The 15,852-nt window shown below is 46.0% G+C and overlaps 1 protein-coding gene across 1 annotated transcript; it reads left to right on the top strand.

The window, feature by feature from the left end:
- Nucleotides 1–12,013: 12,013 nt before the first annotated feature.
- Nucleotides 12,014–15,435, top strand: LOC139050908 (uncharacterized). The gene is made up of 4 exons (XM_070527749.1): nucleotides 12,014–12,116; nucleotides 14,345–14,413; nucleotides 14,532–14,621; nucleotides 15,302–15,435. The coding sequence occupies exons 1-4, from the start codon at nucleotides 12,060–12,062 to the stop codon at nucleotides 15,398–15,400; spliced, it is 315 nt and encodes a 104-aa protein (XP_070383850.1). The 5' UTR covers nucleotides 12,014–12,059; the 3' UTR covers nucleotides 15,401–15,435.
- The last annotated feature ends 417 nt before the right edge of the window (nucleotides 15,436–15,852 follow it).

The raw sequence follows: 15,852 nt of genomic DNA, 5'->3' as shown, positions 1-15,852 counted from the left end.
ATTGCAAAAGCTCTCTTCGGAAGCTTGCTTGTTTACAAGGCGCTGATTTATTGATTGTTTGAATGAGTAAAGAGCAAGGCGCAATACACCAGGACAGAAGAATAACACAAACTACAGGACCGGTGCCACTGGCAATCTGAGACGGCGATCAAGTTGACGCACAAAATGTCAGGATTAGTGCGAAAGCTACGTTGAAAGGAAGGGCCCAATGTAGAAGAAATATGCTCAAGTAAAACTCTTGCTTGGGCTAGTTGGTTCATTCTTGAATGAGTAAAGGGCAAGGCGCAATACACCAGAACAGAAGAATAACACAAACGACAGGACCGGTGCCACTGGCAAGCTGAGACGGCGACCAAGTGAACGCACAAAATGTCAGGATTAGTGCGAAAGCTACGTTGAAAGGAAGGGCCCAATGTAGAAGAAATTGTTCAACTAAAACTGTTGCTTGGGCTAGTTGGTTCATGCTCTTTACTCATTCAAGCATGAACCAACTCGCCCAAGCAAGAATTTTACTTACTGACTGTGTACGGCTTGAGATTGTGACCTTCCAGTGAGGTGGTTCTCATCATGTCTACGAGAAGTGCAACCAAACGGACATGTTAAAGTGGTGTCAGTTGTCATCTGCTAGCAGCGCAAGCCGACCACAACGAAAAGACAGCTAATTGCGGATGATAGAAAGGTGGCCTTCGACATACCATCTCATTACAGAGCCAAGGTGGTACAACTTGGGCAAGTGCCTTTTTTGGGGGGAAAGCTGTTGTGCCGTTGATCTCTTCGCCTCGCATCCCCGAGACAATAAGGGTAGGACCCCACTGTTTCCTTTTCCATATTTTAAGTAGAGGGGGGGGGGGGATGTGTGATTGTAGAGACTATTCTCGAAGGCGCATTACGGTTTTGGACAAGCTGAACGGTTATTAGAATAATCTTATCAGCGATTTCGCTCATCTGTGGGTCTGGCGAAGACGAATAGAATTTGAGAAGCCATCTGGCGTATTAGTGTATGCTCCATCTATAGCCCAGAAAATATGCGTGCGCCTACATTTTCTCAATAAGAGCGCTTCAACCTAACCTGTAGATGTCCTTCAAAACATACTGTAAATATTAAAACAAACTCTGTACTATTCCTCCTGTATTGCTATATCTTAGTCCTCATCAACAAGCCACCCTGGGACGGTCAAGGACGCTGGCCCACTTAGCCTTCGTGTGACGCTCCGGTAGCGTAGGCCAGCTACCCCTTTCTTTTGTTGCGCTCCGACATTGTAGGCCAGCACTAGAAGTGTTGCGACTGGGGTTATTTGTTTGCACATGTGCGTACATAAACATCGTGGTAAGAAAACTAAGTAGACCCCGACCTCCAACTTTAATTGATCTGCCCATGCAAATTAAACAACACCAACGCCAACACCAACACCACCAACAACAACATCAACAGCAACACCACCACCACCACCAACGACGACGACGACCTAGGCGGATAGCAAGACTGAGCAATTAGGGCTGCCATAAACTGGCTTTACGAGCATGGGAAATCGAAATAATTTAAACTGAAACGAAAGGGAAACGTCATAATCTGCCTACGTGTTCATGCCATGCTCTAACAATCGCAACATTGTCTCCGTGCTTTTCGTGTCCCACGAGGGCCTGTACTTGAATGGACAGTGGCTATCGTGAGACCGAAATGTTAGTGCATCAGGGCCTTTGGTGGGCCGTCTGAATGGCGCGATAGTTGCCTGCACCACGGAAGGTTTACACTAGGTTTACAGCACAATCTTTTTAGACCTTACCGCAGTCCCTAAGCAGAAGAACCATCTAAGCCAATAATTAATGGGGTTTTAAGGAAATAATTACTATGGTATTGTATTCATGGCAGCAAAAAAATAAATTTGCACCGCCATCAAATCAACGTGTACGATAAAGGCACATTTCTAAGATATTTGTGCCCCTGATAAAACAAGGTGGGCCGTCTGAATGGCGCGATAGTTGCCTGCACCACGAAAGGTTTACACTAGGTTTACACTACAATCTTTTTAGACCTTACCGCAGTCCCTAAGTAGCAGAATCATATCAGCCAATTTTTAAAGGGGTTTTGGGGAAATAATTACTATGGTGTTGTATTCATAGCAGCGAAAAACTAAATTTGCACCGCCATCAAATTAACGTGTACGATAAAGGCACATTTCTAAGATATTTGTGCCCCTGATAAAACAAGCAATTTCTAGAATTTTTATGCAAATAAGCAATGCCGAGGAACGTATCGACATGAATATGTGTGCCTGATAGGACGATGTGGGAGAAAGCCGTCGAGAACAGCGTCGCCACGTACGAGCAGTTTCAATGACTACTGTGTCTATTAGAGCCAGAGGATTGAGGCAAAGGGGTAATCTTTACTAGCCAAGATTCATAACAGCGGTTTACGCAGGGGCGTATTGCTTGGTACATTAGACAAAACGGCATCGCCTTGTTTTTTTGATAAAATTCAAGACGCTCCCGCAAAGCAACACGAGCGCCCCCGTAACCCGGGTGGCATCGGTGGCGTCACCTGAAAGGCGATGATATTCCAGGCGGAGCGCACGGCCTCTCGCTGTCTGTACGTCGGCACGTTGACATGCAGCTCGATGAGGCTGCACATGCGCAGTAGCTCGACGAGGTCGGGAGCGCGGAACAGGAGCAGCACGTTGTTCAGCGCCACCTCGAAGTTCAGCGTCAGCATGCAGGCGAACATGATGACCTCGTTCAAGCGCTCTGTGTCCCGAACGCGGTGTTTGTGCTGCTCGACGTCCACCAATAGAACGATGCCCACAGCTGCACAAGTAAAAAAAAGCACACACACGCACACACAGATACCTATCGGGGCGGAAATGAAAATACGAAAATAAATAATAATAAAAACACAGCTCTAACACAGCGCACGGATTCACGGGCAATATCTCCGTAAGACGTAATTTAAAAAAAATGGCCAGGCTTAGCTTGGTTAAGCCAAGAATGCGTTGCATATTGCGCGGTGTTTTTTTTTTTTTTGAGGGGGAGGTACTGCTTGGCGGCACTCGATTTTCGCGTGGTGGATGGGATGGATGTTATGAGCGTCCCCTTTGGAACGGGCGGTGGGTTGCGCCAACAAGCTCTTGCGACTATGCTGCCTGATATCCTACCTAGGTTAACCAATGAAGAAAAGAAACAAAAAACACTATGAACTAACACGTCCAAATTTTCCGATCACCTATTGCGAACTGTGTTTTTGTACGTCTCCGTCTTTTGTCGTTTCCCTACTTTTCTTCCACCAATCCTCCAATCGCCTCTTACTAATGTCTATTGCGGACCTGTTTGCTTTACCACTGCTCCCGCTGAACGCAAGGGATTCAAGGAGGCCAGTGGTGCCTAAATCGACCGCTGGGTAGACGTCTTCACATTCTAATAAAATATGCTCCGTCGTTTCATAGCTTTACCGCAGCAAGCACATGCTTCTTCTTCCTTCTTATATCTCGCTTTATATATATCTCTTTATATATCTCTCGCGTCACGCGCCGGCGCAGCGCCCCTAGCGGGAGGAGCGGGAGTCAGGTGGTGGCTGCGGCCGCGCGCGACCGCGCGAGTTGGGGCCCAGCTTTTCCTCCAGCTGTCGTGACGTCAAGTCACGTGGTTGGTGGCTGCCCGGCCGCGCCCAAGGGCTGAACTGAGTGATTGTAATATGCAACGCATAAAAAAAATTATGGGGTTTTGCGTGCCAAAACCACTTTCTGATTATGAGGCACGCCGTAGTGGAGGACTCCGGAAATTTCGACCACCTGGGGTTCTTTAACGTGCACCTAAATCTAAGTACACGGTTGTTTTCGCATTTCGCCCCCATCGAAATGCGGCCGCCGTGGCCGGGATTCGATTCCGCGACCTCGTGCTCAGCTGCCCAACACCATAGCCACTGAGCAACCACGGCGGGTAACGTAATTGAGAACAGAACTGTAGTGTTGGCATCTCGTGGCAATATTGTCAATCATATGACACGCTCGAAACGTTTATGGGCTCAAGGAGCATGTACAAAACAGCTTTCTGGATCATTATGCCACTGCCATCATGTTTACGCCAGCACTTAAGGGGAAAACAGACAGTTACTGGAAAAAAAATGTGCTGATCTCTCTGGTCAAATACAGCGTCAGAATAAGTTACCAATAAAGGTCTGTTGCTTACGCGCACTTTTTAATATAAAGGTTACGTGTAGTGAATGTCACTTCTCAGAGCATCATCCAAGGTACATGTTCATGCATAAAAGTATTGCTGTGTATTTATGCGTTTTAGAATTTAGACAAAATTAGTTGTGAGCGCACACCGTGAATGCTCTAGAAAAAGTTTGCGAGCTAGCATGCACGAACCACAGTGGTGAAAAAAAGGCACCCGCGATGCGTTTTCTCGGGAACCATTTGATAATGACAGAAGAAAAAAAAAACCTATGTATAGCGTTGATACAGCCATACGATTTCCCGGATACTAGAACTTTTGTCCGGTCCCATATAAAATAGTCCATAAGCTCCATGTAATGCAATCTCCTTTGATAAGGCCGTTACACGGTGGCATTTGAGTGGGCTACAGAGAGCATTTATCTGGGAATACTATTAAGTGCGCCTACACAAACATACCAACAACATTAAATGAAACGTCAGAGACGCATCTAGGTGTAAAGTCGGTTACCATTTAATTAAAAATAACGTCTTAATTAGAAAAGGGCATAATTTTGTCGAAGGTATCGCAGAAACACCTAGTTTCAGTCAGAAAAATCAAGGCTTAGATAAACTGCCAAATAATCATTTTTTCCGAGTCAGAACCAGACCATAGTGTCACTGTTATTAATATTTAACCATAAGTGCGCGTTATACATTTTATGGCCGCCACGTTCTTTTCCACTTGCCTCCCTATAAACTTTATACTGAAAGGGTTCTACTTTATGAATGGCTCGCAGAAAAGTTTAAAGTGCCTACATTCGCATGACGCACTGGCAGCCAATAATGCAAATGAGGCACTGCAGGTTGGCATGGGTTGGACCTCGCTTGAAGTCAGAGAAGCGCAGAGGAAAATTTGTTTTGAAGAAAGACTAAGGAACAAGGATGAAAATAAATGGGTGGCTAAAGTGCACAAGTATCTGTACCTGAAAAGCAAGGACAGAGAATGGAGGATGAGGTCAAGAAAGTTGGCAGCCATGTACAGGGTAATTGAAAGTGAGAGAAACAAAGAACAGTGAAATGGATGCAAAAAATGGAAACAAGAAAGACTGTGGAAATTTACAAGAATATGAAGAAAGAACTTAGAAGGGAAAGTTCGTACTATATTTGAGGCTCGATCTGGTTGGCTAAGGACCAAAGCATATCGGAGGAAATATTCGCAAGTAAATGAGGCATGCGTATGCTGCAGCAAAAATTCGGAGACCGCTCACGATATCTTCATGGAGTGCGAAGGGATTCCCCAAGTGGTACCCGTAGGTAACGTACACCCTCCAGAAGCGCTTGGATTTAAGGTGGACGGAAGCATCAACCGGTCTGCGGTCGAGATAAGCAATAGGTCTTTAGAGTAACGGCGAAAAAAAAAGCAGGGATGAGATTGATACCACCGGATCCGCTACAAACATAGATCGTTGTACAAGGTGGATAGAGAAGTTCTGACGAAGAGAAAAAATATTAAAGGGCTGTACACAAAAATGCTAGAATGAATGCTAGAATGCTTGCCTTTGCACATGGCGTTCGCAAAAAGCGTTTCGCGGTAAACATTACGGTCGGACGGGCTGCATTTGCCGGGAAGGGGCGGCAGCAGCAGCAGCAGCACCATGGTCGACCATCAAATCAAGACTTCTGTGCCCGCGGCGGCAGCTCTGCAGCTATGACATTGCTTGAGGTCGTGGATTCCATCCCAACCGCGGCAGGCGTACTTCAAAGGGGGCGAATTTGAAAACGCACGTGCACTTACATTTTGGGACACGTTGCAGAACATCCCGGTGTCAGAGGTAATCCGGGGTCCGCCATTATGGCGTGCCTCATAATCCGGTTGTGGCTTTGGCACGTACAGCTCCATAATCCAATTCAAGTTTAGTACTTCTGCCAGTGTGAGATGTGTCACGTGAGGCAATGACAATGCTCAACCCTCTCAGAGGTTACGAAATATGGCGCAAAACAACGCCTCAAGCAAACGCCTCTCCCTGTTTGTTCTGTGCACTACGTAGATACATAGAAGTGCCGCACGCAAAGTAATGCTTCACATCAACTCATCACTGTCGTGTTATACTAAACGTTAAGGAAGTTAAGCTTTAGCCGTTAACATCACCGCTTATTTTGTCAATCTAAGCATCCAGCACGGAAAGTTTCGCTTACATCGATTCCCACAGTGCGTGGGATCTGCATATATTTTTTTATTATTGTGCAGCGACAACCATCTACCGGCACATATCCAACTGCCCATGTTGCCATCAAAGTGCATCGCTGAAGACCAGATTAGACCGACTCGCAATTGCCCCATGCTCCGGGTCGGAGCCAAAGAGTCGCATTGCAGAGTGGTGTCTTCCCAGTCCTGCATCTACAGTGACACGTGTTGGCAGGAAAGAGGTTCGCTAAAGTGCGGCGCATATGTACACATTGTCGCATACTCAGTGACTCATGTGTGAGCGACGCTTGGTTCCCAACCCTGTTCCCTCAGCACAGACAGCCCGATGCTCTAACCATTCTACCATGTATTACACAGAGACCCAGGCTGAGGGGAAAATGGTTGATACAACGTACACAATAGATAGATAGACATATAAATAGATAGCTCGGCCTCGGAAAGTCCATGAAGAACATTAAGGATGCTAACGCATTTAAAGGAAACCTCTGTATGAAAACCGTACACCCTAAGCCATTTAAATATTTAACACATTTATGAGTGTATGTATGACGCTTCTTTTGTATCCCGGCTAACATGCTCAATTTGTGGATGGGGGAACGATAAATCCTCTTTTGTGGGGACCTCTTGTGACACATAAACATGATGGTAGTTGCAGCGGAACGCGCAAACAGGGCAGACATAAATTGTAATACCTATCAGTCTGAAACTCTTGCATTGTTCATGTCGAAGCGACCGCCCCCCCCCCCCCCCCCCGGTTGCATATAAAGTAATTTATTTATTTTATTTTTTATGTTCATGCTCTCAGGATCCGAGGGCATTAGAGAGAGGAGTGTTCTAAAAATAAATTGTTAATCGCAACTTTAAAGGCGGCAGGGTCTGCGATTGCAGCGATGGAGGCGGGAAGATAGCGCCAGTCACTGCTTGTTTGTTGCAAAAAAGAGGCATGGCAAGTGTTAGTGCCACATAAAGGAATCTTAACCTTGAGTTTATGATCGATCGGTTAGGACACGTAATCTGGAGGGAGGAAAAGCTCGTTTTTACACTGTTTCGACTACGATTTCTCTCACCGCAGGTCCAGTTCGAGTTCTCTGCGATGTACAACAAAGTATTATGTGGGCTTAAACATAAGGGTGTCAGCCATGAGACAAATCGACACGACTAAGGTTCTAAAAACTGTTTTAGCGAATAACAGTCTTACTGAGCAGGTGGATCCATATGCAAAGTGGGTAGAGGAGGTACAGGCTGAACCTCCGGGCTCTCACGTCTTCGGAGCAGTCGCAGCTGATGTTCTCCAGGAAGCAGCATCCCATCAGGCGTTGCACGCGAGCGATAAGGCGAAAACCGGCGTAGAACGGGTGGCAGATGGCCTGCACCAACGACTCCTGCAGGTGCGACTTGCTTCTGGGGACGACTGCAGAAGCCGTCACTGGCACGGGGCTCTTGTGTACCAAGGGAACCACCATTGGCTTGCACGACCACATTCCTGTAAGATAACTTAGAGATGGGCTATTAGACGCATAGAGACAGAGACAGCAAATAAGATATTTAAATATTGGCTGAGGTCATTTTCTGAATATGGGTAAGTGGAGGCGATTGGGTTAAGTACGGCCCACTTTCGAAGACTCACATGCGAAGTGCCATATTGAGTCGAGTGGACACTGGTGCTCTTTAAACATTTATTTCATATTGACTTTTGGTCTCTTACTGTGGCCGTACGGCATATTCCGTCGCAGAGTTCGCGCTCGTTCCGCGGGTTTGAGTTATCGCTCTGAAATTAAAAGGGTGTGACTGAACGAAATCCCAGCCACTATGCTGCCCGGAAAAGAAAGGGGGAACGGGTGACGCAATGAAAGGACATCTTCAAGGCCGCTCTAGTCATAGAGACCCTTCGTACGGTATTGCTCAAAAGGGATGTGAGATGCTGAAGCGACATCGTCTACACCTCTCTAATCAGAAGTACTCCAGTCACGATATCGCTTCGAAATGAAAATGTGGTTAAACGTAATGAAAGAACAGCTTATTACGGTGTCATTCGCTCTTCCGTGTGCTGTACGCATCTGCCCCAAGCCTCGCTCTGTATGTCGTTCCATGTCATCGCGAGGCTTTGAGTATGCAAGAGATTGGCATTAAAGATTTTGGTTGCATGCACTCCACAGGCACTCGGCAAACGTAATGACATGGTTTACCGTGCATGTATTGTGCTCCCGCATAAGGCAAGGCAAAGTAATACAGCCCTGCAATAAACGATTTTGAGTAAGTACTGGCAGTATTCCAGAAAATGTAATATCCCTTCAAAGTTTCTCCGAAATATAGTGTAAAAGCCTTATTTTTAGCTGAAAATAGGAAACATTCCTAACAGTATTTCATAAACCGAGTTCACTCACTGGAACTCGTTTTAAATGGGCTATCTTGTTGTTAGCACAGAGTCACATGATTACTCTGACGGACAGCACCTTACCTGCTACTTGCGGATGGACTTTTGATTCACCGCGATAGGCTTGAAGGCGTGCCTGTCCGCGCTTCAAAAATATATGATTACGCATATTATGCCTTAAGCTAATACGAACGTTTGACTCATCACCTAGCCTCGTGTATAATGCACCTCACACACTTCCCGGCCTTACATAACACGCCGTGGGCTGTTGTAAGATTGTTTCAAGGGCTTTTGGATTCACGATGACTGCGCCGTATTTCATGGAAGCGCTACTTCGCGGCAGCACGCCCATCCCCTATTCATCTTGGTAGCAGAAGGTATCGAACACTGCACGCCTTACGCCGCTTGCATGGCTAGGCCATCCGTCTTAAGTTAACAGCACCTGCATCGATATTTTTTTGTGCGTCTACGCCCCGGAGTTAGTGTGACATGCAGTATCGATTTCCTTTTCCCGCTTCTGCGAAAAAGCGCGTAAACATACTTCGTTAAACTGTTGTCCTTTGGGTTTGGAAAACGTGTGGTGGAAGAGATGGTTGTCGTCATCACTCACAAGACCATGCGCACCGAAAGTGTCGAAAGTTTACGCAAGCGTCCCCAATTCCTCCGGTAGCTGAGTGACCGAGGAGTGGTTGCAGATTATTTGCGTGCCCTTAACTAAAAAAAAAATTCGTAAAGGATGTCAGGCGAGGAGAAATGCGGGCTGATTGCACCCTTCTTGGGCCAGCTCCCTGCATGAACCCGTTATGAATGTTGGTAGTGCGTCTTAGGAGATGAAAGGCCCGTGGAGTTCCGAGCTGCTGAACGCCCGGACACTAACATGATTGTTGTTTAACGGGCTGTTTCGTCACTGACTTTGCACTGGTCGTGAATGCCGAAATGAGAAACGCCGTCATAACTACCATACATCAACAAAAGAAGGAAACAAACAACAACAATCCATTTGAATTTAATTCTATGCTTCACGTAACAAAACCACGATTTGAATATCAGGCACGCCGTAGTGGGGGGACTCGACATTAATTCTGACCAGCAGGGGATCATTAACTTGCGTCCAATGTGCGGGACACGGACACTTTAGCATATCGCCCCCATCCAAATGGAGCCGTAGCCACCGGGATTCGATTTCCTGACCTCGAGTTTAGCAGCGCAACACCATAGCTGCTAAGCCACCGTGGCGGGAATCAACAGCAACAGGAAGAAGACAAGCTAGGTTGTTTTTATTTATTTCTCTGGCGCACAACCACTGTAAGAAAACTTGACTTCTCTTAGGTTAGGGCTTCCGAGCAGCTGCGGAAATCAAAAAGCTCAGAAAAGCATGTTTGTTTGGCCTGTTCGCCGAAGCAAGAAGTGAAAAAACAAAAATAAACATTAAGCATGTTTCCTGAGATTCGAGCCGAAATCGTCTGCGCTCGGAAACTGTTGGCATATGGACGTGGCTGCTGCGAATGCTAGGTGCATGAAAAAATAAAAGTCGAGTAAGGCTTGGTGTGCTCTAAGTAATAAGCAATGAAGCATTTTGATGTTCGCATAGAGTCAGCAACATGAATAACAATGGTTTAACGATCGGATCAAGCTCCCGGAGACCGACATTCACTTCGAACATCCATTCATGTATCTTGAATAGCCCTAAACAATAGTGGAGCATTTATTCGAGGGCGTGTACAACATTTACATTGTATTGACAGCGATCGACAACACCGTGACAATAGCGACACGGACGCCGCGTAGTTCCCGGTTCTCATTGGTCAAGCCGGTACTACTGCGTCAATGATCCGAAATTCTGCTGAATGCAACGATCCTACAAGTCATTGCTTGCGTGCCTGGGAGCCACGATTATGAGCGCCATCATAGCCGCACAATAGCGTTTGACATCGTTTAGCTCTCGACTGCATTCACCAGAGTTCGCATTCTTAGAGTGAGCCAGGTTCTTTCGCATGTCATACACATTCACTATGGACTCGAGTGTTACAAGGTTGCTTGCGCGTGATGAGCGTTGACGCTGTGCGGACAACAACGTACGAAGTCGAAGCGGTTTCTAGCTTTAGATATAGGCAGTGCTGGCAATCTCCATCTTCAGTCTTTGTCGTATGTCTGACAGCACTTTCATTCAAGTATCCGCTGATTTTCGGTGCTATAGCAGAACCATTTGTGTGACATCGGATTGACAACGTTTTGCACTGACGTGTGCTTTTAACTTCACAGATGGCCAAGTAAGTTGACGTTATCTTCGTTATTCTGATCAGGTTAGTTTCTACATAAATTTTTTGTGCCTCAGTGACTCTTATATGCATCAAGATACGTTTAGAACCAAATGAACTTATCGGCATTAATCATTCGTACTTGCGGAGCACTCCCGACAAAAGAGAAAAAAATGGACAGTACATCGACCGCCGTTTGTTATGGTCTTCGCGTCATGATGTTCGTATCCAAGATAGCCGGTTGCCCCTTTGTCAACGGCGTCTGCGGAAGAAGGGAGTGCGAAAAGTCAAGGTTCTATTGGCTGATTTGGGGACCATTCGGACTCGCCTACTCCATCATCTGCATCGCTTTGTGTTCCTGCGTTGGGCTCGTTTACGTAGCGACCGTGCATTGGCTTGATGGGCGCACCAACCAGATCACATTCATCACTCGCAGTGGTCTCTATTTCGTTGTATACGGTCAGGTCATTCTTAACATTTGCAACCTGCTGATGAGGAGGACGCAGCTTGCCGACATAGTCGTGACGGCGGCCAAGCTAGAACCAAGCCTCCGCCTGGACATGAAAAGCGTGCGTCGACGTCTCCGGAAGGTCACCCTACTTTGCCTTCTTTACACGCTGATAGACGCTTTCAAGTATGTCGTGGGTCGCAGAGGTCAGATAAAGGTCGCCTTCTACCTGTTCCGAGGCTACGGCGACCACGTCAAGAGGCTGTTTGTACCGTGCTACATCGCCAGCTGCTTCCTCGTCTCGACTTGGTACAACATGGTCTTCTGGCAGATCGTGTACTTTTCGAGCCTCTTCCGCGAGTACTTTGCCGCCTTGAGCGATCGGCTCGAGTCTGAGATGGCGAACGAATCTCGCGCTGAATCGAAGGGTTTGTCGTCGGAGAGCGTGCGCCTGAACCTGGTCGAGCTGCAGAAACTGCTGCGCAAGGTCAACGCCTTCGTCGGTCTCCAGGCACTGTGGTACTACTGCGGCAGCGTGTTCTTCCTCTGCGCCATGCTGTACTACAACACGGCCACCTCCAACGTCGGCGTCGCTGAGAATGCGTCCAACTGGTCGTACGTCGTTATGATGGCCGCGGGCGTCGTCTTCTCGACGGCGGCCGCTAGCCGCATGACTCACGAGGTGAGGCCTGCAACTTCCGTGAGGCGAAGTTCTGAGCTTGTTTGAGGGAAAATCATAAGTCTATCAAGCGGGTTGCTATTAATATCGATACTGTGCTTTTGTATGAAGAAATAGTGCAGTAGATAGCCACATTTACGCCTGTAATGTTATGACTGTCTACGTAAACCTTCGGGCGAGGCATTATAAGTGCAAGGCAGAAACGACGGTAAGATATTGTAGCACTCTTCAATGAAGCACACCAAACAAAACTGGTTTATTGTGGGCGCACCTGTGCCCGGAAACTTAATATTAAGCATTCACACAATTTAAAAGAAGAGTTAACAGGAGCCTATTCCACAGTCAACCGCGTCTCCACGCCGAACGCACTTTTTCACTCGCCCCGAAGGCCAGGAGCCACGCCGTGGCTTCTCATTGGACGGGAGACTCGAGCGCTGCCGTGTGCGCTCGGGAGACACGCGCTGTGTCGCCATGCGCGAGGCGTTGTTGGCGCTCTTCTAATGGCGATGCGATGAGTAATGCCTAGGGGCTTTAGCGATGAGGCGCTTGGAAGGGTACTTCACAAGAGTGCTCGTAATTGGCATGTGGCGAGCTCTCTGCGGCAATATAATTGTAGAAGGCGCTTAAGGTCCTCTTACCAGGTCTGGCCATATTGAGCTGACAAGCGCAGTGCTTACGACGCGCGCTTCCTATGGTGTCTGCTAAGAATCGCAAGCGTCGTGCTTCAAGACGGGGTGGTGACGTAACACAGCAAGCACGCCTACGTAAATGTATACGCCGCGATGTCGCTCATAGTGAGCCATGACACTTCGAGAACTCTAATGACTACTCCATACGCATCAGTGCTTTAGGAAGGCTGTTCCTGATATGCACGTCTTGCATCATCGAGTTGCCTCCATTGTTACTAGCGGCATTGTGAGACGCCTGCGCAGTACTTGCCCGGGGTGCTGTTCCTCCTGCCAGCAATTGCCGTGCGAGCTGCGTCGCGCCAAAACGTCGCTCCCACGCAAAGCTAGAACGCCGGCCGAGAAGTTCAAGCGCTACGTGTAAGCATGCTATCACAGTCAGTGCTTTGCCTTTCATGCGAAGGTACCACCTGTAACTTGAGGATTATTGTGGATATTATGAAACTTCATTGGTAGATAAATGCATGAAATCATTGCACATTAAAACTTTGTTGAATTATAATAGCAATAGCATTAAACGAACATCGTCTAACCAGCAAACGTTGCTGTGACACAAATTTGTGGATTTGCAGTGTCGGTAGATGTCTCTGCACCATATATCCGGGAACAGTTTGCTAGCTGTAACCGTGTAACCACATTATGTAGCAGGTACCGCGCTTATCATCAGTCATTTTAGAGCGCACAAAGATTATGAGATGTTACTAAATTAAGCGAAGACGTAGATGGCCCGGATGCAGTTTTGTTAACTTAGTGAGAAAGTAGCTAAGTTTCGCGAGTTTTTAGTCACTTTAAGGACAACATTCCCTTTTTCGGTCTCTTCGGTGACACGAATATTGAATACATTGTCTAAGTTTAATTGGTCAAGGGACATTTGAAAAGCTGGATGCATCGCCTCCATTATTTTTCCAGAGCGATGTATGCACCTACATTTGTCGCTTATTCTAGAAACATAGGGAACAGTCTAGTAAAGAGCCACGAGGGCTCGCTATAGTTGCTATTTTAGTCGAAGCGTAATGTTGAGATGGAATGCTGTTTTAGAAAATCAAGATGTGATCTTTTCCCCTGTTTAAAGTCCGACTGTTGGCATCGCCACTGTAGGGTGCAATTTAAAGCTGTAATTTAAAGAATCAATGTCTAGAAACGTATAAAACAAAAGAAAAACATACAAATATATTTATTCGTATATCATATGATCTTCGCTTAGCAAATTTCGATCAAAATTGACAGTTTTCGATTTGAACCTGGCGATTTCGTCTAAAGAAAAGGAAACTTACGAGAACTGACCGGAAATGAGTACGCAGTAGGGAATACGGACATTAGAAAATACTATGACGAGGAAGCGCAAACAAATTATGCACACTCGGTTGCGCTGTCACCACGCTTCTCTGAGCTACGTGGCTTAGGGTGGTCGAAGTATTGTCGCCCTTGAATTGATGGTACCTACAAACTTTAGTTTCTGGCCACACATGCTTGTCGTGAGCTATTAAGGGTGTACTACACTGCTGCACAGTTTTACTGGAGCTGAAAAGTTCTAATTTGTTGCAGGCTTCTCGCATCCACAGCATCATTCAAGCGTCAAAGTTCGAAACACTTTCAGATGCTGCAACGCATAGGGTACGTGTACGATGAAAGCAGCGCACTGCAGTTGCATAAGGCCATTAAATATATTGTTGCTATTTCTTACTTGCAAGGAGATTTTTTTTTTGTAATCGTAATGGTTCTATCTTTTCAGTTGCATATACTGATATTAACTGTAGAAGATCTTCAGGGCTCCTTGACTGGCTGCGGTATGTTCGTCATCAATCTGCCATTGATTGTAACTGTAAGTTGCTGGATTTTTGTACTCACTTGCTTCGAGTGTTCCAAAAATACAAGCATGCTATACTATGGGGTTAGATGCGGAAATTAGTGTTATCTTGCTTTGAAGCATAGATATGAAGTGCCAAATAGTGGTTACCTTCAGCCAGTTATTACGCTGTTTGTACGTAAACTAGAGTGCTAAATATGTGACTCGCGTTGGGAATGTTTTAACACAGGAAACTAGCGTATGATACTTGTGATATGTCTCAAGAACTGTGGCTTTATGCGTAGCTCTATGCAATCTTTTTCTATAGAAGGTGGCTACTTACAATGAAAGCCCGCTTCACAAATTTCCTACGGTCTCAGGCAATCATTTAACGGAAGTACTTCTGTGTACGTAATCATGAAAACTTACCACGATAACCATCTGTGTACCTAGGAAGAATTAAATAGAAGTTGATAAACTGAAACCCAACATGAGCCATGTGGATTTTCAGCACTAGGCTTAACAGAATGCACCAGGTATCCAATAGCGTCGGGTACCTGCATACAAGAAGATTGTGACATAGCATGGTATAATTCGCTGCGCTCATTGAACCCTATGTATGGCGGCTGCAGTGCCGATAGTTGCATGGAAACGAGACCTGAGCGTGAACGGGAGTATAAGCATGCTCACAATTAAGTCTTGTTCTTGTTTTCCAGATTGTGGGTTCCGTCATCACTTACACCATTGTGCTTGTGCAGACCAGCGAAAGTATCATGTCCAACAAGTGCTCCCGAGGGCCAGTGGTATTGCAGTGACAGAGAGAAGTGTTGTCGAGGTGAAAACATATGCCAAGTAGAAATAAACCAGAATGCGTTTTTGACTCTCGATGTTGTCCGGTGTGAGTGACGTCTCAGGATGCAAGTTTAGTATGAAGGTATACCAAATATATGTGTATACTATACCACCTGCTTCTGTGAATATGTGAGAAATTTTTAAAAATCATGTGTTGTATATAGCGCAATTATAATCATTGATCGGGATTGTCCGAACAGGTGGACATTATCTGGGCGACAAATCGAAGCGCATGATTTCATCACCATCATCACCATAATAATAATAATAATAATAATAATAATAATAATAATAATAATAATAATAATAATAATAATAATAATAATAATAATAATAATAATAATAATAATAATAATCAACAACAACAACACCCTGTTCTAAGTCCACTGCAGCACGAAGGCCTCTTTCTTCGATC

Source organism: Dermacentor albipictus, chromosome 10, assembly GCF_038994185.2.
Source record: "Dermacentor albipictus isolate Rhodes 1998 colony chromosome 10, USDA_Dalb.pri_finalv2, whole genome shotgun sequence".
In the NCBI taxonomy this organism is placed as follows: domain Eukaryota; kingdom Metazoa; phylum Arthropoda; class Arachnida; order Ixodida; family Ixodidae; genus Dermacentor; species Dermacentor albipictus.
This window is presented reverse-complemented; position numbering and strand designations above follow the sequence as displayed.

Excerpts from the sequence above, each read along its gene's own strand:
- LOC139050908 (XM_070527749.1), top strand. The coding sequence starts at position 12,060 with ATGATGGCCGCGGGCGTCGTCTTCTCGACGGCGGCCGCTAGCCGCATG. Across the intron at positions 12,117-14,344 it reads CTAGCCGCATGACTCACGAG|GCTTCTCGCATCCACAGCAT; the intron begins GTGAGGCCTGCA and ends AATTTGTTGCAG. Across the intron at positions 14,622-15,301 it reads ATCTGCCATTGATTGTAACT|ATTGTGGGTTCCGTCATCAC; the intron begins GTAAGTTGCTGG and ends CTTGTTTTCCAG.